Here is a 26,595-nt window from a genome sequence, read left to right as displayed (position 1 = left end):
ACCTGTATGAGAGAAACAAAAAGACATGAGTATTGAAACAAGATTAATACAAAATAGCAGTTGTAACATCAGGAACCTGTCCATGAATATCATAAAAATGACAGAAATTAATAATTGCTTACCAGGAGGCAGAAGACCTGAGAAATTGTCCCCATAGCAAGGCCTATCAAAGCCTAATGAGACCCTTTTTTAGGGAACATAAATCTTTAACATTGTCGGAATTATCAGGAATATAGACACAACATTAAGTTAGTTAATGTCATCTGATTTTGTAAAAATACCTTTTGGCATGACCTCTGTGTTCAGTAAAGATCCCTTTGTTACTTGGGGCCAGATAATTATATTAATAAACATTGATTACATCTACCTGTGGAGGAGGTTAGGAAGATCTGTAGGCCTTAAACTGACTAAAAACTTCTGGCAGTTTTTATTGGTAGTTACCAGGTATTTTTGCCTAAGAATCTCTCTTCTATTGTCTCCAGTCTTATTTATTTTGGGGGGGGGGTGCTAACACTAGTGTACATCTTAAGTGACATTAAAATAACTATTATTTCTTTTTAGATGCCCAGGAATGGCTGTGCTTTGGTTTTTAACTGGTTTTACTAGGTGGTAAAGAACAAGCTGGTCAAACTGACCCTTTTCTATCTATTGGTAAGAGTCAGCTGAGTTTCCTTGGAGGACACTCTTGGGGAACTTGTAAGCAGCATTTTAGCTCTGCTAGTGTCATCTGCGTTAGGATGGGTCAAGGTCTTACTGACCATGTGGCTCCCCTTGGAAGCATCAGACATGTCTCCCCTTTTTAATGACTCTCCTCTTTTGCAGCATGCACACTGATTGGCTTTTCATTCCCCAGGGGTCTCATTAATCTCCCTTATTGGGAGGTCATGTGGCCCTGAGTTGTAAAGCTTTCCCCCTGTCCTGGGTTAAGCCTGACTCAGAGGGCAAGAGCCAAATATTGATTTTTTTGGCCCCTTTATTTTAACCTAATTATTTAAGCCTTGGCTTTAAACATTAAGCAAGTCAGTCTTAAACTAAGAATATTGGGCTTTAACGTTAATGTTTATAACTTTACAGTTAATTTTTTGGTTATTTAAATTGTACATAACACAATACCTTTATCTTATCCATCAACTTATGTGATGCTGAGAATGGAATCCAGTGACTCCCACATGCAAGGCAGGCATCCTACTGCGGATTCCACGACCCCAGCCCCTTCTGCATTTAATTTAGTCCCTTTTAATTCTGATCTGTCTACAGATGATGGCTTAATATCTCAAATTAACTTCAGCTGTGTGTTCATGAAGTATTACCTCTGTACAGCCTTAACAGGTAGCAGTTATTGTTATTTGTGGAGCAGGCTGAACAAATGTGAGTTTTGCTGGTTTGTCTGAAGGCTGAATACTCGACCCCACCCATCTGGTGCAATAGAAATCCACATCTGGCCCCTGCCCTGTCTGCCTGAAGGTAGAAGATGACACCTTAGCAACTACTGTGTGACACAATCACTGTTCACCAACAAGGCAGCTTGCGGACTCAGAGAGCCCATTAGATTTTGGCTATAAAAACTCTCTCTTGCCAGGTCCTCCTCTCTTGCTCTTTCTTGGGCTCTCATGCTCTTCCTGTTAATCATGCATTGCCACAATAAAGGTCTCTTGGTTGCTAGTGTCCCGGTCACTTTTCTTTCAGTTGGAATGAAAATACACAGTGACATTAACAATAGTGAGAACATATTTAGCTTATCTATAATTTTGAAACTTGGCTGAGTTATAACTTATATTTCTATTTGAGATCACAGTCATCTTTATGATAAAATCATTTTTTTGAACATTAAATAACTGAAGTCTGGCCTATCTTGAAGTCATTCTGATGAGTTGCAGGTGGGAGGCTGAGCCTTATCTCGGGTAAGGCAGGGCTCTTCACAAATCCTAGGCAAAGTCTTATAGTTCTGAAGCTGATCTTTGTCTCTCTTTCTTAGATATCATTTTATAAAGTTTACATATATTTTTCCCTGAGTCTGTATGAAAGTCAGCTAGCACAATATGATGTATATCTGAAACATTAATTAAGGGAAGTCTGAGCGCTCTTTCATGTGGAAAAGTGGCAAAAATGTTTTACAATATTAACCTCTAAACAGATCAGGCTTTCATTATCTTTTAAGATACCTTTTAAATTTCTATATCTTAGTGTAAAAGGTAACATAAGATTTGGTCACAAAGCATCAAATAGTAGATTCTATTGGGGATTTATTTATATTATCCTTATAAGTTTAAATTACCATTACAGACAATTTTAGTTTGGAGAACACCAGCTTGATAAAATGTTCCTTTAAACCTTTTACCTTAAAGACTTTTATACCTGAAAGATATGAACACATTTAATCTGTAGAGAAGAGTATTGAACCACTTTTATTGATGTTTTTTATATTAACCAAGGTTAGCTTTTAAAGGAAAATCTAGACTCTGTAATGTAGGACAATACTTTAAAATAACAGTTGCTGTTTAGCCACAGATGTACAAACCTTAATTCTTCCAAGATTACTTGTTCTAGGGGATAAAACTTAACAGACACAATGTAATTTATATTTTTAGAAGTTTTTGTCATTTGAACATATAAATATATCAGAACATTAATATTTGTGCTTATGGAACAACCTTGAATATTTTGTATTACATATGTAACCAGCTTAGTTACATATAATCCTTTTAATATTTATCTCTTATTTGTAGATCTTTATATTATTTAATTAGACCCTTTTATTGTTTACTTAGATATATTATAATCATACTTTACCACATAAAGATATTTTACCTGGAAACTTTTTTTACTAAATATTTTTATATTTAGAACCTTTCAATCATTTTAAATCCACTGATCCTTCTTTTAGTTTGTACCTTGAAATGACCATTATAAACTTCTGAATTTAGATAAATTAATCCATTTTAATAAGATGAAATATTTTTGTTATTTACAGTATTTTAATTGAAATGCAGTTAACCTCTTGACTCCTTGTATGTAGAATTATACCTGTTGGGACTTTTAATTTATAGTAACCTTGTTTTTATAGTAACCTTGTTTTTATGATAACACAAAATAATTTTATTTTTTTAATTTACCAATTTATGAAAGCACCAACATTCTTTAAGTATTTGACTTTAAGGAATTTAAGGAGTTAACAGTACTTGATATTATATTTAACAGCATTTTAACTTTGTAAACCAATTATATGTCTCTAACAAACACATCCATGATTATTTTCATATACATATAGATGTGATTTACGAATGTTTTTTTTTAAAAAAGGGTATCAGACAAGTGCACTGAATAGTATTAGTAATCTTTTTTTCCTGTTAAATAAAAATCCTAGAGACAATGGATGTCAGACACTTTATACATATTAACATTTTAACAGCTGTTTTAATCATTTAGAAACAAAACGTTAAAGACATTTGTACTTTTATTTATTTTTCCAATTTAAATTGAATCTTTAAAATCATATTAACCAAAGGTATTTGGATCCATTTTTAAAAGCTTTTAATTTATGAGCTCATATGTTTGATTGAGAGTTAACCCTTGTAAGTTGGCCTTAGAGTAAAGCAGAGTGTAATCAGAAAAAAAAACACATTAACCTAGGCATATTGGATCAAAATTATGAATTTAACAAATATAGAATTTTAAGTTTTTCTGATCTTTTCTACTAGGGATTGAACCCAGGGCACTTAACCACTGAGCCACATCCCCAGGTCTTTTTTTAAAATTTTATTTAGAGACAGGGTCTCACTGAGTTGCTTAGTGTCTTGCTAACTTGCTGAGGCTGGCCTCCAACTTGTGATCCTTGCCACGCAGCCTCCTGAACCACAGGGATTCTAGGTGTGTGCCACTGTGCCCAGCTCCTTTAGGAGTTTTTCCCCAGGTTTTGTTAGAGTTCCAGGGATGACCTCTGTATTGAGACACTGTACGCTTCTCTGGTGATGTGCAGGTAACTTCTCTCATTGTCAGTTGGATTCTTTACTCTGTTCTTGCCTTACTTGATGTGAAGAAGCTTTTGGTTTGATGAAGTTTTACTTGCCTGTTTATGCTTCTGTCCCCAACTTTTTGTTTTGTCAATTTTTTGTTTCTTTTCAAATTAATTGATTTTTCTTACAATTCCATAATGATGTGTGGTGTCTGCCATATTTCCTTAGGCATAGTTGCTGTCTGCCTTTTGTTGAATTATCTTTTAATATCTTTTACTCGTTTAAAAATAATTTTATTCAGGTGAAACTGATAAGAATAAATCACACATATTTAATGAACAGCTTTTTAGGTCTGCCACATACATACACCCACAGAACCATCACCACAATGAGGATGTGAAGACTAATTCAGTCTTGAAGGTTCCTGGAGCCCCTTGATGATTCCTCTCTTTCCATCCTCCTCTGACCAGAAATGATCACGGGCTGGATTTTATTTTCAGACTGATAAATCCATCAGAACCATGGTGTACATGGTGGGTAACCCTGGGACAATCAGTTTGGTTTCCAGCCCTTGTTTGTTCTCCATAAAGTCAGGATTCCTCCTATAGGACCCAAGACCACTGGGAAAATTAGGATCAACATTTAGGAAGAAGCTAGAGCCACACCTGACTTGGCAGAGTAGGTTCTCAGTTCTTGGAAGCCAGTATTTCTAACAACTCTGAGTAGGTGGTCCAGAGTACAGTTGGGGTCTGCAGTGCCACAGTGCCATCCTGTCACCAGAGTTTATGCCCACCATCATTGAGCAGAATCCCAGCATTTTCAGGTTTTGGGGGGGGGTTGTTTTTAAATGAGATTCATTTCTCCTAATAATGTCCATTTGAAAATGGGATCTAGTGATATTTGAAATGGTGCAATGTTATTACAAACTTTCCTTGTTGCACAGCTTTGAAAAACCACCAATGGAAACCAAGTCTCCCTCAGGCAGACAGTTACTCTCCTGCCCTCCCAGGCGCTGGTCACTAACTTCTGCTCTGTGACTCTTGGGTTTCCATATTATGCATACTTTATAAGAGTGAAGTATACAATATGTGATTTAAAAAAATATCGATTTTTTTTTAAATACATGACAGTGGAATGCATTACAATTCTCATTACACATATACAGCACAATTTTTCACATATAGAAAAAGTATGTTGACACAAATTTGTGTCTTCATATGTGGACTTTGGATGATGATGTCCATAACATTCCACCATTCTTGCTAATCCCCTGTCTCCTCCCCTCCCTCCCCTCTGCCCTATCTAGAGTCCATCTATTCCTTCCATGCCCCCCCTCCCTACCCCACTATGAGTCAGCCTCCTTATATAAGAGAAAACATCTGGCATTTGTAGGGTTTTTTTTTTTTTTTTGCAATTGGCTAACAGCATTATTTTCTAAATACACAATGGAATTTTACTCAGCAATCTCTGATGTTTTTGTCTGATTTTTTTTAGCTGAATACTTTTGGGATTTATCCATATTGTTGCATGTATTATTTCTCTTTATGGCAGAGTGATATTCTATATCTATAAATTATAATATATAATTTATATATATATGCTTGCATGTTTGTGTATATGGATATATAATGTGCCTGTTCATACACACATCTCTAGCCCCACTGCATTTGTTTATCCATTTTTTTTCTTTTTCCTGTAGTTGCTGTGGATTGAACCCATGGACTGGACCATGCTAGACAATATCTATTCTTTTCTTGATGGACATTTGGGGTTATGGCACTGCCTGATTGATAGCCATGTTGCAGTCTTTTTTTAAAAATAGTATATTTTCAGACAGAATAAGGTACAATGTGGCTCTAATAGAACTTCTTTAAAAGAAGTTTTCATAAAACAAGAAGAAAGAAAATAAGATGAGACTGTAAAAGTCCGTGGATGTACCTAAAGACACTGATGCAGATATCAAGTAAAACCATACACAAGGTCATTTGTAGTCACATAGATAATTTTACCAGACAGAAAATCTGCTGCACTTGGTGAAATCATATCAGAAAGAAGTTTGTGTGAGATAGAGGGATTTGTAAGTGAGAGTGGAGGAGCTATTTTAGATGCATCTTGTCAGCATCTGAGCTTTGTTCCTCCACTGGGCTCGTAAGATGTTCAGGATCTGCGTGTCCGCCCTGAGCAGTACCAGGGGACTGAGTGTGCCATAGCCGCTGGCCACCGCGTTGTGGATGGTCACGAGCATGGGATCCTTTCTCCTCATCCTGCTGATGAGCAGGGAGAGCGCAGAGTCTGCACAGTACAGGGCGGTGAAGCAGCTGAGCAGCTGTAGGACACTGTAAGTGTCCCTGTGCTCAGGGGAGGTCTGAGGGGACAGCCTGGAGCCATGGAGGGACAGGCAGTGCTGTTGATGTCTGTGCAGGAGGGTAGCTATATACTCACTGGACACGGCCATGAGGCCCACGAAGAAGATGTCTCTGAGCATTACCAAGAGGAGGAAAACACCCCTGTACTTCGGCAGGAAGGAGCAGTGGCTGTTGACAAAGAGAAGACCTGGCTGCATGGCATTAGGGTGGCCACCGTGCAGAGCCAGCTGGTCACTGGTAATGGCCATGGTGAGGACCCACAGGAACAGACATGCCCCCAGGATGGGGTTTGCAGATTTGACTTTGAAGTTGGCCAGCGAGGAGCCACTGGGGTTGATGGTGAGGACCTGAAGCACACTCAGGACACAGGTGGTGACGAGGGACAATCCCCTCATGACCTTGTGCAGGAAGACCAGAATTTTGCATTTGACATCACCTGGAATGTCCTGCACTTCCCAGATGTTTGTGGATACCAAAAGGGCCACAGTGAGGAGTAGGATGATGTGTGTGGTGGGCCATGGGGAGGTTGATGAGCCTGGGCTTTTGGCCCCCGAGGATGGCAGCCAGGTGGAGGCAGAGCAGACAGGTGTTGGTCGAGATCCCGGTCCCACCCTGTAGGTAGAAGGCACTTCTCATGACCCTGAGTCTGGAATCTCGGTCCATCTTCATGGGGATGTTGAAGCAAATGACGTGTTTCTGCAGAGAGAAGTGTTTGACAGCAGCAGAATTCTGTTATTATGTCACATTTTACAGTCACTAGAATCATCATTTACTAAAAAACATTCTTTGGAAGTATAATGGAAATAAAAGGATAGCCTTTTATTTCCATTATCAACTTAAATTCAAGGGATGGCATGTGGCTCGGGGGCATAAATTTTGTCCAGCCCTCAGGAAAGCTGGTCCACCCCAACCCAGACCAAGGAAAATAGTCAATTTTTAAAAATAATTAACTAATTTTAGCTTGTGCACCACTCCTTCTTCAGATCAATGATTTTGTAAATGCTCCTCACCTCAGGGAGATGGTGATGACTTCCCCTGTCTGGCGGACCTACTGCGTTTTTCTTTAGACTATAAATTCCACCACCTCCTTTTAATCCCTCCCTTCCCGCTTCCTAAGATGTGATCCTGTCTTTCCTGAGAATGGCATCTCTGAAACGATGCTGCTATGGAGACATTGCCCAGGGAAAGCTGTAGTTCCCCAGGTTGGAGTTGGAAATGGATCATCTAGGAGGACAACTTCACCTGCTTATCCCACTCTCTCTTTATAGAGTACAGAATTGGGAGGAATTGTGTACTTATGTGTCCTGCCCCTACATAGCTTCTTCTAATCCAGTCACCATCACTTACCCTCAGGGTCAGCCATGTCACCCAAGTGAGTAATTTCATCTCTGTTTGCATCCTGAGTAAAAGAGGGAAGGTAGCATTTTTGCCCTGGCCCTTTTGGTGTGAGTCAGATTGGTGAGAGTCAATTCAGTGGCAGGTGAAGCCAGCATCCTTGTGTTGGGTTGGGATGATTCCTACCCAATGTGTGTGTGTGTGTGTGTGTGTGTGTGTGTGTGTGTGTGTGTGTGTGTGTGTGTGTGTTTTATAAAGTAGGATCAGGAGATGTGGAAAAACAGGAGTAGTGCTGTCACTCACCACTTGCTGAAATTAGCTGCATATCCACTCCAGGGTCATTTGTAGAAAGCAACAAAGGGGACATTTTTCAGGAAGGGAACTGGTGCCTGGACCCAGGGGTGCCTTACCACTGAGCTACATCCCCAACCCCCAGCCCTTTTTATTTATTTTTTAGTATGAGGACAGTTTCTCACTGAGAGTCTTAGTACCTCACTAAGTTCTTGAGGCTGGCCTTGAAAGACATCCTCCTGCCTGAGATTCCAAAGTTCCTGAATCTTTGGTCACATGTATGCCTGGCACAAGTAGAGTTTAGCCAACAGTTTACCTGTTTGCTTGCTTCTCCTCAGATGAAGGAAGAGGTCTCGCACACACTTTGTAAATGCAATAAAACTTTCAATTTCAAGGGAAATTAAGTATTTCAAAACTAAGCTCCAGGCACTGGTAATGGGACCAATAAAATTCACCTATCACATTCTAGTTGGCCTGTCCATCCCTAAGGAGAAAAAGGGAGTGTCTTCAATAAGCAAGGTGAAGTCCAGCTGCAAGTCTTCCATTTGAATTGTTCCTGTTTGGAAGATGCTGCAACATTCCTTAGCTCAGAAACCTCTAGATGCATATTCACTCAGAACCTAAAAGACACCTGAGTGCTGGGAGCAGGCCTCCAAATCATTGCGTGTCCTTCAGGAAATCTGCTCTCATTTCCCAAGCTTCTGCCATCCTGCTTTTAATGCCTGCATCCAGACATTTGGGAACAAGATGGGAAAGATCGCCACTATTATGGTCTAATTGCCATTCATCTTCCTTTAAAATTACATTAATTCCTGGAGGTTATTCTCTGTAATTTAACTTGATGAATGTGCAAATGTAAATTCTGTGATCCTTCAGTGACTGGATAGAAACTGTACTTGGACTATATTTTTATGAAGATCATTTTCATTTCCAAGCATCATTAATCAAGATTAGCATGACAAGAACACCAAAAAAAGCTTTCAAAAATTAAATGTGTCTCATGGAAGGTAAGATAAGCTTCCTATAGATCATTGTAAGCTGGTCTTCTTTGCTACAGAAACTTCAGTGAAATTAAAGCAAAGGCTTAGATTTACTGGTGCCTCTAGAAATAAACTAACAAAAGCAGAATATGCCTTACCTTTCAGAAATCACTTCTTATGCAAAAATCCTTGTCTAAAATTCTCTGCTGTCTCAGGGATTGGGCATTAGTAAAGAATAAAGCTGACAGATCAGCTGGGAGAGGGCAAGGACTCTAGGAATTTTTAGGAATCAAGGAACAATGTGTGTTAACATAGAAGGACATAAACTATAGCCAGATCAGGGACCTGTGGTTCTCTATAATAATATTACTTTGCCCAGTTATTTGTTTTCTAATTTTATCACAAATTTGTATTTATTCTAGTATTTTGAATGTATTATTTTAGTTACAGATGGTATTTTTATGTGATGCTGGGATTGAACCAAGTGTCTCACATGTGCCAGGTGAGTGCCCTGCCCCTGAGCCCCTGCCCCTGTCCCTGAGCTCCTGCCCCTGAGCCTCTGCCCCTTCTTCTAGTATTTTTAAATCTCCCTTCATCCCTGGGATATTTTTTAAAATTCAATGAATCCACATGACAGAATTACCTTTTCTGAAAACTCTGGTTACATTCTGTCTTTCTCCATGGTTTGCATTAGTAAAGAACTCTAAAGCTAAACGTCAGCTAGTGAACCTGAGAGCCTCAGAAACACAATAGGTGTCAAGGAACAACGTTCCAATATGAGGAAGTCCTAACTATCACCAGATGAATGTCCCTGGCTCTGTATACTAATACCACAACAGGGAGATTAGCTGTGAAAACATTGTGTATTTTTTTTTTGGTAACAAATTAAAATTTATTCTATTTTGTCTATCTCTGTGCATCCTTAGGGTTTCCCTTTTTAATTTTGTAAAGTATTTTAATTGGTAACAAACTGTTAAATCACACCTCTTTTTACTTTTTGGGAATTATTTTTCACTGATTGTTTTTAGTTATTTATAACATTAGGATACAATTTGACAGAATTGCCAGTGCATGAAATACAGTTTGTTCTAATTCAGTCCCCTGAACTCCCCTCTCACCTCCCTTCCCTTAACTCTATGGATCCCTCTACAATTTATTTATAATTTTTGTAAAATGTATTTTTTTAGCTGTAGGTGAAACGTCCCTTTATTTTATTTTTATGTGGTGCTGAGGATGGAACCTGTGCTAGGCGAGTACTCTGCCCCTGAGCCCCAGTCCCAGCCCTCTTCTCTTTTTTCTTTGAGGACATTTTCAAAAGGCATTAACATTCTCTAAGTTTAAAATAATAACTATGTGATAGTGAAGAAGAAATAATTAATAATTCACATGTAGTGAACTTGGGTACATTTAAAACTATTAAATTTCATCAACTTTTTTAAAGTTTCTATTATGACTAATATTAGATAGGATTTTTAGTTTGCCTATGTCTGATCTTCTGAATGGAAATGATAGGTTTTGAAACATTTTAAGTCCTAGAGATTATTGTAGAGCTAGATCTGTCAATCTCCTGAATTATTATTTCTCATGCACATTTATACTAATTTACACGTGAACAATAATACTGGTATTTATTATAATATTAGTATAATAAATTATACTAATGCTATGAAATTAAACTGATATAACATTTCAAGTAAATAGTAATTCTATGAATACCTGGGTTGCAATTATTATGTGACAAGAGTTGGACTCCAAAATGCCATCCTCCGGCACCTCCCTGCCTCTTGTGTATTCAGACGTGGAGCTAAGCCTCCAGGAGGAGGTTATATGGGACCCAGGGCCTGAGCTCACCCCTCAGTGGACTGGTAACCTTGGTGTTCTGGTGAAGCCTGACAGGACCCGTCTTGCAGTAGGCAGGGACGGTGTCCCCAAAGGCAAGGCCAATTCCTCACCTGTCCTCAGACAATGGTAAACAAGAAGTGTCTGGAGGGAATCTTCTTGAGTGTATGTGTCATCGTCCAAGGTCAGAGGAGCCCGAGTTGCTTTCTCAGTTCCATTCATAATAAGCCAACCTCAGGCCTCTCACATTGAGGCACAGAGTTAGTGTGGCTTGAGATAAAATATCAACTTATGTGATGTGACCTGTGGATGGCAACACATGGAGAAAATGTGTCTCGTGACTCCCAATGCATATGCTTCCCAACCACCTTGTATCTCCACATTGGTCCTGAGAGGAAATTGTGGAGAATAAACTGGCTCACTCTGAAAAGAGTCCACTGACTTCTGTATGCCCCTGTGCACCAACCCATCAGTCTCTGAACCCTTGGATCCTTCTTCCTTCCCTTTATTGCCCGCCTGCCTCCCTCCCTCCCATCTATATCTATCTATCTATCTATCTATCTATCTATCTATCTATCTATCTATCTATCTATCTATCACATTTTCTTTATTCATCTGTTGAAGGCCACCTAGGTTGGTTTCATAGCTTAGTAATTGAGACTTGAGCTTCTATAAACATGAATGTAGCTGTGTCACTAAAGTATGGTGATTTGAAGTCCTGTAGGTATATACCAAAGCATGGTATAAGTGGCTCAAATGGTGCTTCCATTCTCCTTTTTCTAAAGAATCTCCATACTGCTTTCCATACTGGCTGCACCAATTTGCACTCCCACCAGCAGTGTGTGAATGAATCTCTTTCTGTAATCCTCCTCAATCTTTATTGTTACTTGCATTCTTGGTAATTACCGCACTGAATTGAGTCAGGTGGAATCTCAGTGTGGTTTAGTTTTTTTTTGTTATTGTTGTTTTTTTGTTTGTTTTTTGGTGGGGGTGGGTACTGGGGATTGAACTAGGAGACACTTGACCACTGAGCCACATCCCCAGTCCTATTTTGTATTTTATTTAAAGACAGAGTCTCACTGAGCTGCTTAATTCCTCACTTTTGCTGAGGCTGGCTTTGAACCCACAATCCTCCTGCCTCAGCCTCTAAAACTGCTGGGATGACAGGTGTGCACCACTGCACCTAGCCTCAGTGTGTTCTTAATTTGCATTTCTATGATAGCTAGATGTTGAACCTTTTCTCATAAATTTGTTGACCATTCCTTTTATTTTTCTGGGAAGTGCATGTTCAGTTCCTTTGTCCATTTATTACCTTTTTTTTTTTTGGTGTATTTGAGTTCTTGGTATATCCTGGAAATTAATGATCAGGTGGCAAAGATTTTCTCCCATTTGTAGGCTCTTCATGTTCATGATTGTTTCTTTTCCTTTGAAGAAGCTTTTTATTTTTATTTCATCCCATTTATAGATTCTGGACCATATTCCTTGAACTTTAGGAGTCTTGTTGAGGAAGATGATTTCTAAGGTGAGATGATTGAGAGCTGGGCCTACATTTCCTTCTAGTAGGAGCAGGGTCTCTGGTCTGTTGCTCACATTCTTAATCCACATTGTGTTTGGTTTTTGTGCAAAGTGAGAGTTAGGGTTTCAGTTTCATTTGCTACATATGACTTTCTATTTTTCCTAAAATAATTTCCTGAAGAGGCTATATTTTCCCCAATGTAGGTTTATGGCATCTCTGTCTAGTATAACTGTACTTACATGGATTTGTTTCTGTGCCTTCCAACCTGTTCCTTGGTCTGCATGTCTGCTTTTGTGCCAATACCATGCTGTCTTGATTACCATAGCTCTGTAGTATGATTTAAGGATCAAATTGTGATGTCTCTTGTGTCCTTGCTAATTTTTGCTTTTTGATTTTCTGTGTTTCCAAAGGAGTTTCATGATAGATTTTTATTTCTATTAAGAGTGGGAATTGTAAGGAAATTGTAAGGAATTGTAAGAAATCTGTAGAATACTTTTGGTAGGTATGACATTATTAATTCTGTCTATAGAAGAACTTGATATTTCTCTCTAGCTTCTGAAGTCTTCAATTTCTTTCTTTAGTATTCTCTAGTATTTATTGTAGATATCTTTTACCTCTGTTGTCTGACTGATTCCCAAGTATTTTAGTTTTGAGGAGATTATATATATGTATATGTATATATATATGGGTATGTGTGTGTATATATATATATATTATATATATATTATATATATTTTATATATATATATATTTTATATATATATATATATATTTTTTATATATATATATATATATATATATATATATAAAATTTGGACACAATACCTTTATTTTTTATTTTTGTATTTTTATGTGGTCTGAGGATCAAACCCAGCACCTTGTTCTTGCAAGGAAAGTGCTCTAGCCATGAGCCCCAGGCCCAGCCATTTTGAGGCTATTGTGAATGGGATAGTTTTCTGTCTCCTTCAGCTGATTCCTCATTGGTGTAAAGGAGCACAGTTGATTCATGGTGTTGATTTTATTTTATTTTTTTAAGTTTCTATGATAAACTTTTATTATTTTTTACCCATAACACACTTATATCCTGCTACTTTGCTGAATTTATCAATGAGTTCTAGAAGTGAAGTTTTTTGGGTTTTCTAAAGATAGAATATGTTAACAGTAAATAGGAATATTTTTCAGTTGTTATTTGTATTCTTTAACTTCTTTTTGTCTGAATTGTCTGGCTAGGATATTAAAGGGACTACGTTGATTAGAGGTGGTGAAAGAGGGCTTCCCTGTCTTGTTCCTATTGAGGAGGGATTGATTTCAGTTTTATTCATTGAGAATGATGTTGGCTTGGGGTGAAGCATATATACCTTTTCCCATGTTGAGTTTTATTCCTGCTATCCTGATTTTTGTAGTGATTAGAGCAGGAATGGATGCTGTGCCTTGTCAAATGCTTTTTCTGCACATATTGAAATTATGATGGGTTTTGTCTTTAAGTCTTTCCATGGGATGAATCATATTCATTCATTTCCAGAAGCTGAACTAACCTGCCTCCCCTTGGATGAACCCCACTTGATCGTGGTTCATTATTTTAAGGTTTTTGTATGCAACAGGCCAGTCTTTTTAACTTTGTTTTAGTTAATTGTACAGTCACTTTGACACATTGTACACAGACGGAGCAAAACTTCTTCCTCTGACTGAACATAGTTCAGAGTCATACCAGTGGTGTGGTCATCCACATATATAGGGTGATAATGTCCATCTCATTCCACTGTTCTTTCCCTCCCTCGGTCCCTTCTGTATAATTCACAGTCCCTCCATTCTCCGCCTCCCCTTACGGATCAGCATTTGCTTATCAGAGAAGACATTTGGATTGCCAGTATTGTATTAAAACTTTTTGCATCAATTGCCATTTCATTTGCTTGTGGATGCTGCCCTTTCTGACCTCCTGGGGTCAGTTGCTGAGCACCCAGCCACAGGCCTAGACGAGTGTTGAGCCTCAAGCTGAGTCAAGCGGAGGCCAAGCAGCAGTGGGCTGAGTCAGAACGCCCTTGCACCCACATCTTAAATTCTGGTCTGCTGTTGCTGGGCCATGGAGCCCTTGCAAGCCACTGGAATGCATGGTGGGACAGAGGCGGGCCTGACTTTCCCTAGGCTTGCTGGGCTCAGTTGAGTCCTCCCTAGTCTGAGATAAAATCACGTGATTCCCTCCGAAGACCCCAGGATCTGATTTCCCAGCTGCCTTCAGGCAGGTGCGCATTAATCCCTGATGGCACATAGCTCAGCTCTAGGTTGATGTTTGGTAAGCTCAGGGCATCTTTCCTGGGCTGGTTTACTGAGTCCCACAGCCTCCCTATTTGCCAGGCTAAGTGGCCTTCAGTCTTGGGGTCCCCTTCACTAAGCCTGTTTCTAGAAGTTTTCAGCTTTTCCTGGGCTGTGTGGTATTCCTATGCCTCCTGCAAACAACTTTCTCTCTTTTTTTTTCCTTTCTCCCTGTTTAATGTACTCAAACTATCTATTTTTCTTGGGCTATTTGTCCTCTATTGAGTACTAGATCAATCCATTTCTCATCAACCTTGGGGAGAAGCAGGATTCCCACTGCTGGAGTCCCAAGCAGGTGAGCTCCGAAAAACCCTGCTTCACTGAACCAGCCACCTTGCATCTCCCTGTGTACATTGTTGGGACTGGGGCTGAACTTCGAGGTGCTTAACTACTGAGGCTTCTCCCCAGTGATTTTTATTTACTTTTTGAGCCAGGGCCTCTCTAATGTGCTTAGGGCCTCACTGGCTTGCTGAGGATGGCCTCAAACTCAGAATCCTCCTCCCTCAGCCTCTTGAGCTGCTGGCATTAAAGGTGCCACTCTGCAGCTCCTCAGCTGGGCTATTCTTTTAGAGCCACCCCACATCATTTTCTCCTCAAGCCTGAGTGGTGTAGGATCACTTGGAACACATTTTCCTCCATGGTTAAGGAATTACTGGTTACATTACTGTAAAATTAGTAATCAATCTTGGGTGACAGAAGGGTGTTAAAAAATTTGGGGACCTAAGGAACTGGTGTCCTTCCTAGGGACTTTTCTTCATGTTTCTCTATAAAAAAAGAATGAAAATATAAAAATTAATTTGTTGAACCTACTGGTATAAAAGAAACAGCAAAACTTCAAAGGCAAATTCAGTAAAAGTGAGGCTGGGTGTTGTGCATAATTAACTCAGGTAGAAAGGCATCTGTGTGCCCTGGGTGAGGGCTTGTTCTGCTGAGGCAATGCTGAGTCCACAGAAGTCCCTGAGCATATTCTGTATGTTGCACTTAATTGACTTTATTTCTTTTAAATGAGATACGTGGACAGAAAAATGCGGACATACTCTAGAGTCCCCATACGCATGTCCACCATAGGGTTCTCCTTATTACTTACATCTTGCATTTCTATGGCATTGTCAGAATTGTTGGGCCAATGTAATATTGATATGGATAGATCATCATTAATTAAACTCCTTGTATTTCTATAAATAGTGACAAAAGCTTAGCATTGAGTAGCTGCCATCAGAGTACCTTAGGGAGTAGGTCCACCATGCCAGGGGTCCCCCACTACAGACGTCCTCCTCCCCCTTTTCCTGGAATCCCCAGCAACCTTCATGTTTCCATGGTCTACTGTTTCCCTATTTTATTAGAGTTATACAGTTGGAGCCAAAGCAATGTGAGATTATAGACCAGCTGTTTCCCTTGTGGTGCATTTATGTGCCCACATGTTTATTAGCTCATCTCTTCTGATTGCTGGGTTTAATCTAGCCCTTGTCCCCCCAGAACTGAGGCAGGAGCCCCCCAAGGGGAAATGCCATGGGAACAGGCTGCCCCATCCTCCCCAGGTGCAGCTCACTAGGAGGCTATGGACACCCAGGTTGGTGGGCAGCTCATGGCTGAAGAGCCCACTGTGACATCTGCCTGTCCCCCATGACATCTCTGTCCTCAGTGATGAGAGCTCCAGTAACTTCCAAGATGTGTCCCCATGACCCAGATCCCCTGAGCCACCTGGCAACATTTTTTGGCAAGACATTGCCGTTTGCTGCCCCTTTGACCTGAACAGATGTCTGAGCTCTTGTTAACGAGCCCTGCCACAACAGGAAAGGAGTTCAGGGCTGGTCCTGTGGTACTGGCCATTCATTCTCATGGTCTTGTTCATTCTTTGTAGATACACATGACAGCAGGACACAGGCTGATTCTGATTCTTGTGCTCCCACAGGTTGTGGAGTTTCACTGGTTGTGTTCAAGAAGGAAACAGGGAGGCTGCGTCCCCTTCCCTCTGTTCCCTTCCCTTCTCCCTCTCTCACCCAGGGGACCTCTGTCTCCCAACCCAGTAGCTACTTTAAAAGCTGCTGCTCTTGCTGGTGACTTGCAACCTCAACAAGCCAGGACACATGTCTCCTTGTAGCACAAAGTGACCTATGGCCCCTCCAAAGCCAAAGACATCAGGGATCTTCAGACCATAGGGGCCCACCCAGGACTCGTAGGGCCTTGCAGGCCAACATGGGACCCCCCAAAGGGAGGGGCAGCGCCTTCCTGCCTTCCTCTGGGGCTTCCAAGGGTTGCTAGAAGCTTCCCTCAGGTCTCTTCCTGTGGCAGCCAGAACTCTGATGATCCTCTTAGTCATGTCCAGGGCTCGGCTCCTGGGGTAATTCTACATCATCCACAACAAGTGATATCACCAAAAAAGGAAGAAAACAGGGACCAGGGGTCAGTGTGGCATAACTTAAGTTAATGAAGTTTTTTCTATTAAATACAAACCATGTCATGGTGGGAGAGGGCAGGGAGAAAAATCCAGAGAGTGACAGAGAGCAAGGGGCAGGGGTCCCAGAATCCCACCAGGGTTTGCTCCCAGTGACCTGCTGGGCCCATCTTTTCTTCCCTCTGTGACACTCGGTATGCAGTAGCAGGCCCTGGCACTCCAAGTGCTTGCCCTGAGCCACGTCCTCAGCTCCCAGGTCACCCCCTTACTGGTCCCCCACCTCCCAACAGCTCCATCCTCGACCACACAGACATTTGGGGCTGATGAAGTTTAAATTCAGAGCTTTGCTATGGCTTTAGTCAAGGACACCAAAGAGGGAACTAAACACCCCAAACCCAGGCCATCCTCACAGGATGCCTGAGGGGCTCTGCCACCTGTCGGGGCTTACATGAAATGAGCTGAGTGGTCCCTGCAGGCCTGGGGGTGCATTTGGTAACTCCCAGGGGAACCTCTGTGGACAGGACTGTGGGAGAATGGAGGTGCAGGCTATTTCCAGATGTGCCAATAACATGAAATGTCGTCATTGACAGAGCCAAGTGGAAAACTGAAAGAAACTCTACAGGAACTTTTTCCAACAGGAAGACAAGTTATCACCAATGCTCTCTTCAGCTTCCGTGTGAGTTCATGAAACTACTTGGCTGTAGCACAGAGTTGGCTTCCCAGCAGCAGAGCCCCCAGCACCTGCAGCCACAGGTGGTGTCACCCAGTGGGACCAGGTGTCTCAGGGTTGTCGTGTGGCTTATCTTTGCTGCTTGTGTTGGTAATAAAGTGCTGGAATCCACCTGGGCTAGTTGTCTCCTCCATGCAAGTGGGGCAGCCGCAGGTGTGATCACTTTGCCTCTTGGGGACCACTTGACAGTGGCTCATTGATAATGGCAGATAATTGTGAATATAGTGAGGAGGTGATTCAATCAGTAGTAATGGTTTCATGCCCCTGCATGCGACTTAGTGATGTCTCTAGTACTTTTCCATTTCAAGTGGTAACCAGACTAGAAATGAGTTTGCATTATATGATGGATTGTGATGACTTTGAACATCTGGCTGTATTGCTGTACCAATTCTCCTGCTTTTTTTTTAAATTATTTCATACATGACAATAGTGGAGTGAATTACATTAATAATCATCCATTCACACAATCTTTCATAATTCTGTATATAAAGTATGTTCATGCCAAATTATGCTGTGATACATGAGCTCTTTTTACATTATAATTCTTAATACACCATTATACCACAATTTATCATATCTTTGTATATAAGGTATGTTGACACCAAATTCACATCTTCATACGTGTATTTTGTATAATGAAGAACATCACCTTTCACCATCCTTGCTATTCACCTTCTCCCTTCCTTTCCCATCCACCCCTGTTCCCTGTCTAGAGGTAATCTTTTTCTCATAATTTTCCTCCGTACCTCACTTTGAATCATCTCCCGTATATCAGAGAAAACATTCGGCACTTAGCATTATCTTCTCTAATGCCATCCATTTCCCTGCAAATGCCCTGATCTTATTCTTTTTTAGTTCGGAGTAATATTCCATTGTGTATAAATTCCACTTTTTTGAGAGAGAGAGCGAGAGAGAGAATTTTTTAATATTTTTTTTTAATTTTCGGCGGACACAATATCTTTGTTTCTATGTGGTGCTGAGGATTGAACCCAGTGCCTCACATGTGCTAGGCAGGTGCTCTACAAGTGAGCTCTAGCTCCAGGGATTACATTCTTGACTTTCATATTACAGGTTGGCTCAGGATAATATCTAGGTTTCCAAATGTGTATAATATCCCCATTATCTTGTGAATAGAATGTAGAGGCCACAATGAGAGAAAATGTCTATCCTTATCCTTGGAAGTGGAACAGCAAATGTGGATTCACCTGCAACTTAGTATTTGAAGATTTCCCAGATATTAAAAAAATAAGCAAGAAACATGAGGTCAAGGCTCTGAGGAAGGGGGACTAGGTATTTCAAATTGTGAGGCAGCAGACTGATAAAATCAATGCTAAGCTGTTGGGGTATGGAAAACAGTGTCCCTCACATTTAATTATAGGATCACAGAAGACATAAGAAAATAAACCTTTTAGTGGGTATATTTTTAATAATGATCATGGATAGGTCTTGGTCAGAAGTCATGATTCTTACACCCCACCCACACACCCACGAAATTACATCCCTTTTACCTCTTCCCCACTTTAGCAGTCAAGCTACATTCACTCCTCAAGGTGCATCCTTGCATGAAGAGAAAGGACTGAGCCTGGGGATCACAAAGGACAGATCTTTGCCTAGCTTCTGGAAGAAACTAGCAAAGGAATGGCAGAGTTCAGGATTATCTCTGTCTCTTTTTCTCTCACAAACAAATTAACTAGAGATTTCAATTATAAATTGATGAATGAAGTGAACTTGGGAGTATTTGCCCAAATATTTGGAACAGTGAAAATATAAATGTTCAGCAGCCTTATGTTTTATTTCTTCTTCTGCTTTGTTTTTGTTTTTGGTGCTGGGGATTGAGCCCAGGGGCACTCAACCTCTCAGCAACCTTTTTGTAATTTTGAGACAGGGTCTCACTGAGTTGCTTAGTGCTTTGCTAAGTTGTTGAGGCTGGCTTTGAACTCGCCACCAGAGACACTGGAATTACAGTCATGTACCAGCATACCTGGCTAATGTTTTATTTCATTGTTTGCACAAGTGCAGTTTTTCCATGTAATATAATCTGTGTGCTCTCAAATTGTTGCACTTTGTTAAAAATTCAAAGAGAATAGAATAATATCTTTGCATTAAAGTAGAGACATAATTTTATGCCTTGACTTCTTTTGAATTGATAAAATCAGGTCAGGACAGTTTCCTAGTTTCTTTATTCTTTCTTTCTTTTGTTTCTGTACCAGTGATTCATCCCAGTGTAACTCAACCACAAAGTTACTTCCCCAGTCCTTTATTAAAAAGTTTTATTTAAAAGCAGGGTCTCACTGAATTATATAGATCCCTACTAATTTGCTGAGGCTGAATTTGAACTTGTGAATTTCCTGCCTTAGCCTCCCAAGCCATTGGGACTGCAGGTATGTGACCCCACTCCCAGTTTCTTCATTCTTTTGTAGCTATTTGTCTTTTGTTATATAAATTCAGGTTCAATAATACTATGTTTAACAATATACATTCAGAGAAAAGTCAGTGATGTAGGTAAGCAGTGATGTAGGTAACATATCCACTTGAAACTATGTTATATATTCACCATGGCATATTACTCAGCCATCAATAAAAACAAACCCTTTAATGGTCAGCAAAATAGATGCAATTGGATGATGTCATGCTAAGTGAAGAAATATACACTCAAAAAAGTGTCACATCTCATGTACATTAACTGAAATAAAATCAAGTGAAAGTGGAATAGTGATTAGTATGTCTGAGGAGTGTGTGGGGGCATCAAGGGTGGAAGAGCGTATTTGGATATTATGAATGCATGTATATGCATATATAAAATATCAACTGAATCCCATTAATATGTGCAATTGCTACGTGATGATAAAACCCATAATAACTCATAATTACCTCATTCTGCACTAAGAACAGAATCCTGTATTTTGGAATTTCCAGTATATGATGTGATATTATTGATGATGCTCCCTGATAACCACCAGGTTCTCCCTACACATCCATTTTTTTTTCTTCCAGTCTCTGCACATAGAGTATGCAATGTATTTCTGTGCCTGGATCACCTCATTTATCCTAAAGTCCTCCAGTTTCATTTGTGTTATTGGAGAATATTCTTTTGTTTTAGGGGTTTGGACCCAGGGTTGCCTTACCTGTGAGAGATATCCCCAGTCATTTTTTTTTTCAGTTTTAAGACAGAACGTTACCGAACTCCGGAGGCTAACCTTCACATTTTGCCACCACTGCCACATGCATCATCCTTCTTTTGAAAGCTGAGCAATAAGTGAGGTGTGGAGGCACATTTCTTTTGTCATGCTAGGGATTTGGGAGGCTGAGAGGGGAGAATCACTATCTTGGAGCCAGCTCACATCTTAAAAGATCTTCTTAATCTGCACCTTAAAAGATCTTCTTTCAATATAATTGTAGAAAACTGAAAAGGTTATATATGTATAGTGATATGTCTGTGTGGAAACACAATGATAAATCTCTCTTTATTATCTATAATAAACTATAGGTTCTTCTTACTGAGTTATGCTTTGATGGACATTTAGGTTGTGGATAGTGTTGCAGTTAACTTAGAAGTGTAGACATTCCTAAAGATGGATTGCATCTCCTTCAATTGTTGAAGTGGTTAAGGTCAACTGTCAATTTGAGTGGATTGAGATACTTTAGGGAATTGGTGTGGAAGATCTCTGCACTCGTCTCTGAGTGTGCTTCCAGAAGGCTGAGTCAGAAAGCATGGGGAATACCTGTAATGAACATATATATTTTGATTTGGTTTGGTTTGGAAAAAAGCAATAGAAGTGGTCACTGGCTCATGCTCCAAGCTTCTTGAATGGGTGATTCTCCATCCTTTGTGGACTTGCACCATTGGCTCTATTGGGATCTTTTTTAAAAGAAATTTCTTTTAGTTATTTATCCATGACAGTGGAATGCACTTATGTATTTTGATATATCATACATAGATGGGATATAATTTCTCATTTTTCTGAATATACATATTTTAGAATCACATTGGTCATATAGCCACATACATACATAAAGTAACAGTGTCAGTTTCACTCTACTACTTTCTTATCCCCACATCCCCTCCCTTCCCCTTCTTTCACTTTCCTCTACCTAATCTAACATAATGCTATTCTCTTTTTTGCATTATAAATCATATATATCACAATTTTAGTATCTGTGTTTATATATAATGTATGTTGACACCAAATTCAAGTCTTCATACATGTACTTTGGATAATGATGTCCATCATATTCTACCATCCTTGCTAACCCCCTTCCCCTCCATTTCCCTCTCTCCCCTATGCCCTATCTAGAATTTATCTGTTCCTCCCATGCTCTCCCTCTCTACCCCACTATAGTCAGCCTCCTTATATCAGAGAAAACATTCTGCATTTGTTTTTGGGATTGGGTAACTTCACTTAGCATTATTTTCTCCAATGCCATCCATTTACCTGCAAATATCATGATTTTATTCTCTTTTATTGCTCAGCAATATTCCATTGTGTATATATGCCACATTTTTTATTCATTCATCCACTGAAGGAGCATTTAGGTTGGCTCCACAGTTTAGCTGTTGTGAATTGTGATGTTATAAACATTGATGTGGCTGTGTCCCTGTAGTATGCTGATTTTAAGTCATTTGGGTTTAGACCGAGGAGAGGAATAGCTGGATCAAATGGAAGTTCCATTCTCAGTCATTTTGTCAATTTTTAAATTGTTTCTTTTGTTTCAATTTCATTGATTTCAAGTAGGATTTTAATTGTTTTCTATTCTTTACTGCTTTGGGTGGTGATTTGTTTTTGTTTTTTTACATGTAGGTCTTTGAGATGTAATTTTAGGTCATTTATTTGTTGACTTTTCCTTTTTTTAAAGAATGAACTCCATGCAATGAACTTTCCTTTGTAATGCTTTTATAGTGTCCCAGAGGTTTTGACATGTTGTATCTGTATTCTCATTCACCTCTAAGAATTTTTAATCTCCTCTTTGATGTCTTCTTCAACCCATTGTTCATTCACTAGCATATTATTTAGTCTCCAGGTGTTGGAGTAGGTTTTATTTTTATCATTGATTTGTAATTTCATTCTATTATGATCTGATAGAATGCAGGGTAGTGTATTTGCTAAGAGTTGCTTTGTGGCATAATATATGGTCTATTTTAGAGAATCCATTTGCTGCTGAGAAGAAAGTGTCTTTGCTTTTAGAAGGATGAAATATTCTATATATGTTAGTGAAATATAAGTTATTGTTGGTATTTTGAGTTCTATAGTTTGGCTTTTGATTGGTAGATCTATTTAGGGGTGAAAGAGATTTGCTAAAGTCACCCATAATTATTGTGTTGTGGTCTATTTGACTCTTGAACTTGAGAAGAGTGAGTTTGAACATAGATGCTCCATTGTTTGGGGCATGTATATTTATAATTGTTATGCTTTGTTGGTGTGTGGTTCCCTTAAGCAGTATGTAGTATCCTTCTTTATCCTTTCTGATTCACTTTCACTTGAAGTCCACATTATTTGACATAAGGGTGGAAACCCTTTCTTGCTTCCACAGTCCATTGGAGTGGTAAGATTTTTCCCAACCATTCACCTTCAGTATGTGGATGTCTTGTCCTGTGAGATGAGTCTGTGTAAGGCAGCATATTATTGGGTCTTCTTTTATTCATTCAATCTGCCAGTCTGTCTTTTGATTGCTGAGTTTTAGAAATTATCATTCAGGGTTATTTTTGAGACAAGATTTATATTCCCAGTCATTTTTGTTTATTTTTGGTATTTTACTTAACTTGGTTTCTCTTTGATAGGTTTTTCCATTAGAGTGATACCTCTATTTTCTGACTTTCATTGTTTTTCATTTCCTCCTCATGGAATATTTTGCCAAGGAAGTTCTGTAGTGAAGGCTTTCTAGCTGTAAGTTCTTTTAACTTTTGTGTGTTATGGAAGTTTTTTTATTTTGTCATAAGAATAAAATCTACAATGAAATCTAAAGTTTAATTTAGCTGGATATGATTCTTGGTTGGCATTCATTTTCTTATAGAGCTTCGTATATCTTGTTGCAGGATTTTGTAGCTTTCAGATTCTCGGTTGAGAAGTCAGCACACATCCTAATTGGTTTTCCCCATAAGTAATCTGATTCCTTTCTCTGTGGCTTTAAAAATTCTCTAGTATTCTATATGCTAGGCATTTTCAGTATAATGTGCCTTGGTGTAGATCTGTTGTGATGTACCTCCTCCACTTCTTCTCTGTAATTTCTTCTGCCGTTATGACCATGGATTCCAATAATGTAGTATCTTTGTTTGAGGCACATTCTTCCCTTGGTTTTTAATGTTGTTCATGCATCTTACCTTGAAAACCGAGGTAGAAGGGGTTACAGTTTTTAACCTATAGGATTATAGTGTCCCTAACAGGTTCCAAAACCTCTTCTTTAAGTGGAAGATTGGTATTCACAGTTCCCAGTACAAACAATATGCAGCCTTAAACCAAATAGCTCTTATTAAGGTGTTTAATGATTTCTCACAATATACAGAAAAGGCGAGTTTAATCATTATCTACAGTATAAACAGTATGTTTGCAAAAGGATCTACAGTTTCTAGTGTGGACAAAGAGAGAACCAGGAATGGGATGTAGGATGAGATGCTGAGGTGTTAGAAGGTGAGGATACAGAGTTATTAGATCTTAGGAAGGGTGTAAGAGAAATCCAAAGAAATTGGATAGTAGCAGGAGAAAAGAGAGAAAGTGATTTTGAGGAGTCATGTAGGTGGGAAGACAGTAGAGAGAACAAAAAACAAGCATAAAAAATAAATTTAAAGTGTAGAAATAGGAGATAAAAGAATAAACTGTAGTATACTATTCAGACCTCCCAGACTTCAGTAGCCTGATCCATGAGAAGTTCTTAGTTTTACAAATGTTGGATGTGAGGGTGGAAGAAGAATGAGAGAGAAAAGAGAAAAATAATATCAAAGGAAGATACAAGGATTGTTTTGTTGGGTTGTTTTCGTTTAATGGTAACTTACACACCTCACCAAAAAAATTAAAAAAAATTTAATAACCTAATTTAAATATGGTAAAATACGTAAATCTGCCCTAAAAATTAAACAAGTGTGTAAAGACATATAAAAGCGACTCAAGATCACATACTAGGCTACATAAAATGATAATTTAGCTTTTATGCTTCATTTGTCTCACAGTATTATAGGTGCACATTCTCCGTCATTCACAGGGCATCCTGTGATGTTGGTCAATTCACAAAATGCCAGGTTCTCATTTTCCCACATTTGCTTGCTCATCATTCCATCTTAATTGCCAAGAAAGTCTCCAGCCTGGGAAACAACCAAAAATAGATAAATTGCTAGATAATCATGAACTTTGAAAATTACCTCAGGAATCAATAGAATACATTAGTAGACCCAGATGTGAAGAAATATAAAGTAAACCTATAAATCAACTTTTAACTTAATTGCAAATATTTTTGAGAAGTTGAAAAGCCGATATGGGAACCATTCCACTAGTCCCAGCTACCTGTGAGGCTACAGCAGGAGGAGGATTTGGGCTAAGGAATTTGAGGCCAACCTGGCAAAAACCCAGCTCCAAAAATCAACCCACCAAAAAAACCAAACAGTAATCACATTTTTAAAAGATGCCTTCACTGTTCATTTCTACCAAACATGTAATAAGGAATAATTAACAGTAATTCATGATTACATCTAAAAATAGAAGAAAATGAACTAATTATTTCTGTTAGGCCAGAATTACCAGATAACACAGCATAAGAATAGAAATTGCAGACCATCTTCCTATAGATGTTGACCCAGATATTCAAACCCCTAGCAAACTGAGAATAACAACAAAAAGAAAGATTGGACTTCATGACTAAGAGGGACAATATAGTCAGTTTCAAAAAAATCATTTTCATAGAGAAAAGTTTTTGCCAGATCACTTACCAAATTACTGTAAAACCCATGGCCAATTAAGACCAGAGGAAAAATTCTTTTTCCATCCACTAAAGGACAGATAAGAACTTTTTTCATATTTAATAGTGAGAACTTAAGTGTTTCACAATTTAGTTTTAGAAAAAAGAAAAAAAATATGGTTTTCTGACTTCTAAATATTGTTCTGAGAACATTGAATAGGATTTTATACATCAAAAGTCAGCATATGCAGATGATTCTATTATTTCTATGTTTCTAAGCAATTTCCATGCACTAATGAAACATAAGACTTAAATTGGTTCAATAATGTCATGGGTTAAATTGTCAAATTAAGTCATGTAAATTATATACACTAGCAATGGGCAGTGTTAAAATCGAGGCATATATCCATTCACAAATATAGGAAAAAATAATTTAAAATGAAAGTATTAAGAACTGTTCACTGCAATGTAAAGGTGAAAGTAAAATACAAAAAAAAATTATAGAAATAAAATTGGAAAACAGCTAATATCCAATGATCAAAAGTGTGATTTTGTTAAAACCACAATATTTCATAGTGGATCTGCAGATTCAATATAATTAAGCCAAAATCCAAAAGTCATGGATTTATGATACTCTAAAAATCATAAAAATGCAAAAAATAACTCAATATTAAAGTAAAAAGGTGTGACCTTTTAAATAAAAATGTACATTGTAAGCAAAATACATTGTGTAGGATATATAATTTGGGTAAATATTTCTTATTGGTAGTCTCCCTGGCTCCAAAGACTAACTTTCCCATTCCCCAAGAAGAGCCATCCAATGATGAGCCCTGTTGGGCTCACATGATCCTTACCCACCAATCAGACTAGCCTTGCTGGCTCACATGATCCTTACCCACCAATCAGAAAGCACCCCATGCCATCTGTCAAAATGTTCAACCATTAAACTGTCATAACTGTCAATCCACCCCCAGCTCTATAAATATGCAGAGCTGTTTC

General features: G+C 38.8%; 1 protein-coding gene across 1 annotated transcript; it reads right to left on the bottom strand.

Moving 5' to 3' along the window:
- Positions 1–6,054: 6,054 nt before the first annotated feature.
- Positions 6,055–6,714, bottom strand: LOC106145378 (vomeronasal type-1 receptor 90). Its single transcript, XM_013365204.2, has one exon. The coding sequence runs from the start codon at positions 6,712–6,714 to the stop codon at positions 6,055–6,057; it is 660 nt and encodes a 219-aa protein (XP_013220658.2).
- Positions 6,715–26,595: the final 19,881 nt, after the last annotated feature.

This window comes from Ictidomys tridecemlineatus, chromosome 7, assembly GCF_052094955.1.
Source record: "Ictidomys tridecemlineatus isolate mIctTri1 chromosome 7, mIctTri1.hap1, whole genome shotgun sequence".
Taxonomy (NCBI): Eukaryota; Metazoa; Chordata; class Mammalia; order Rodentia; family Sciuridae; genus Ictidomys; species Ictidomys tridecemlineatus.
The sequence above is the reverse complement of the archived record's forward strand: the minus strand, read 5'-3'. Positions and strand labels throughout refer to the sequence as shown.

What these genes read in the sequence shown, in the direction of transcription:
- LOC106145378 (XM_013365204.2), bottom strand. Translation starts at nt 6,714, where the DNA reads ATGAGGGGATTGTCCCTCGTCACCACCTGTGTCCTGAGTGTGCTTCAG.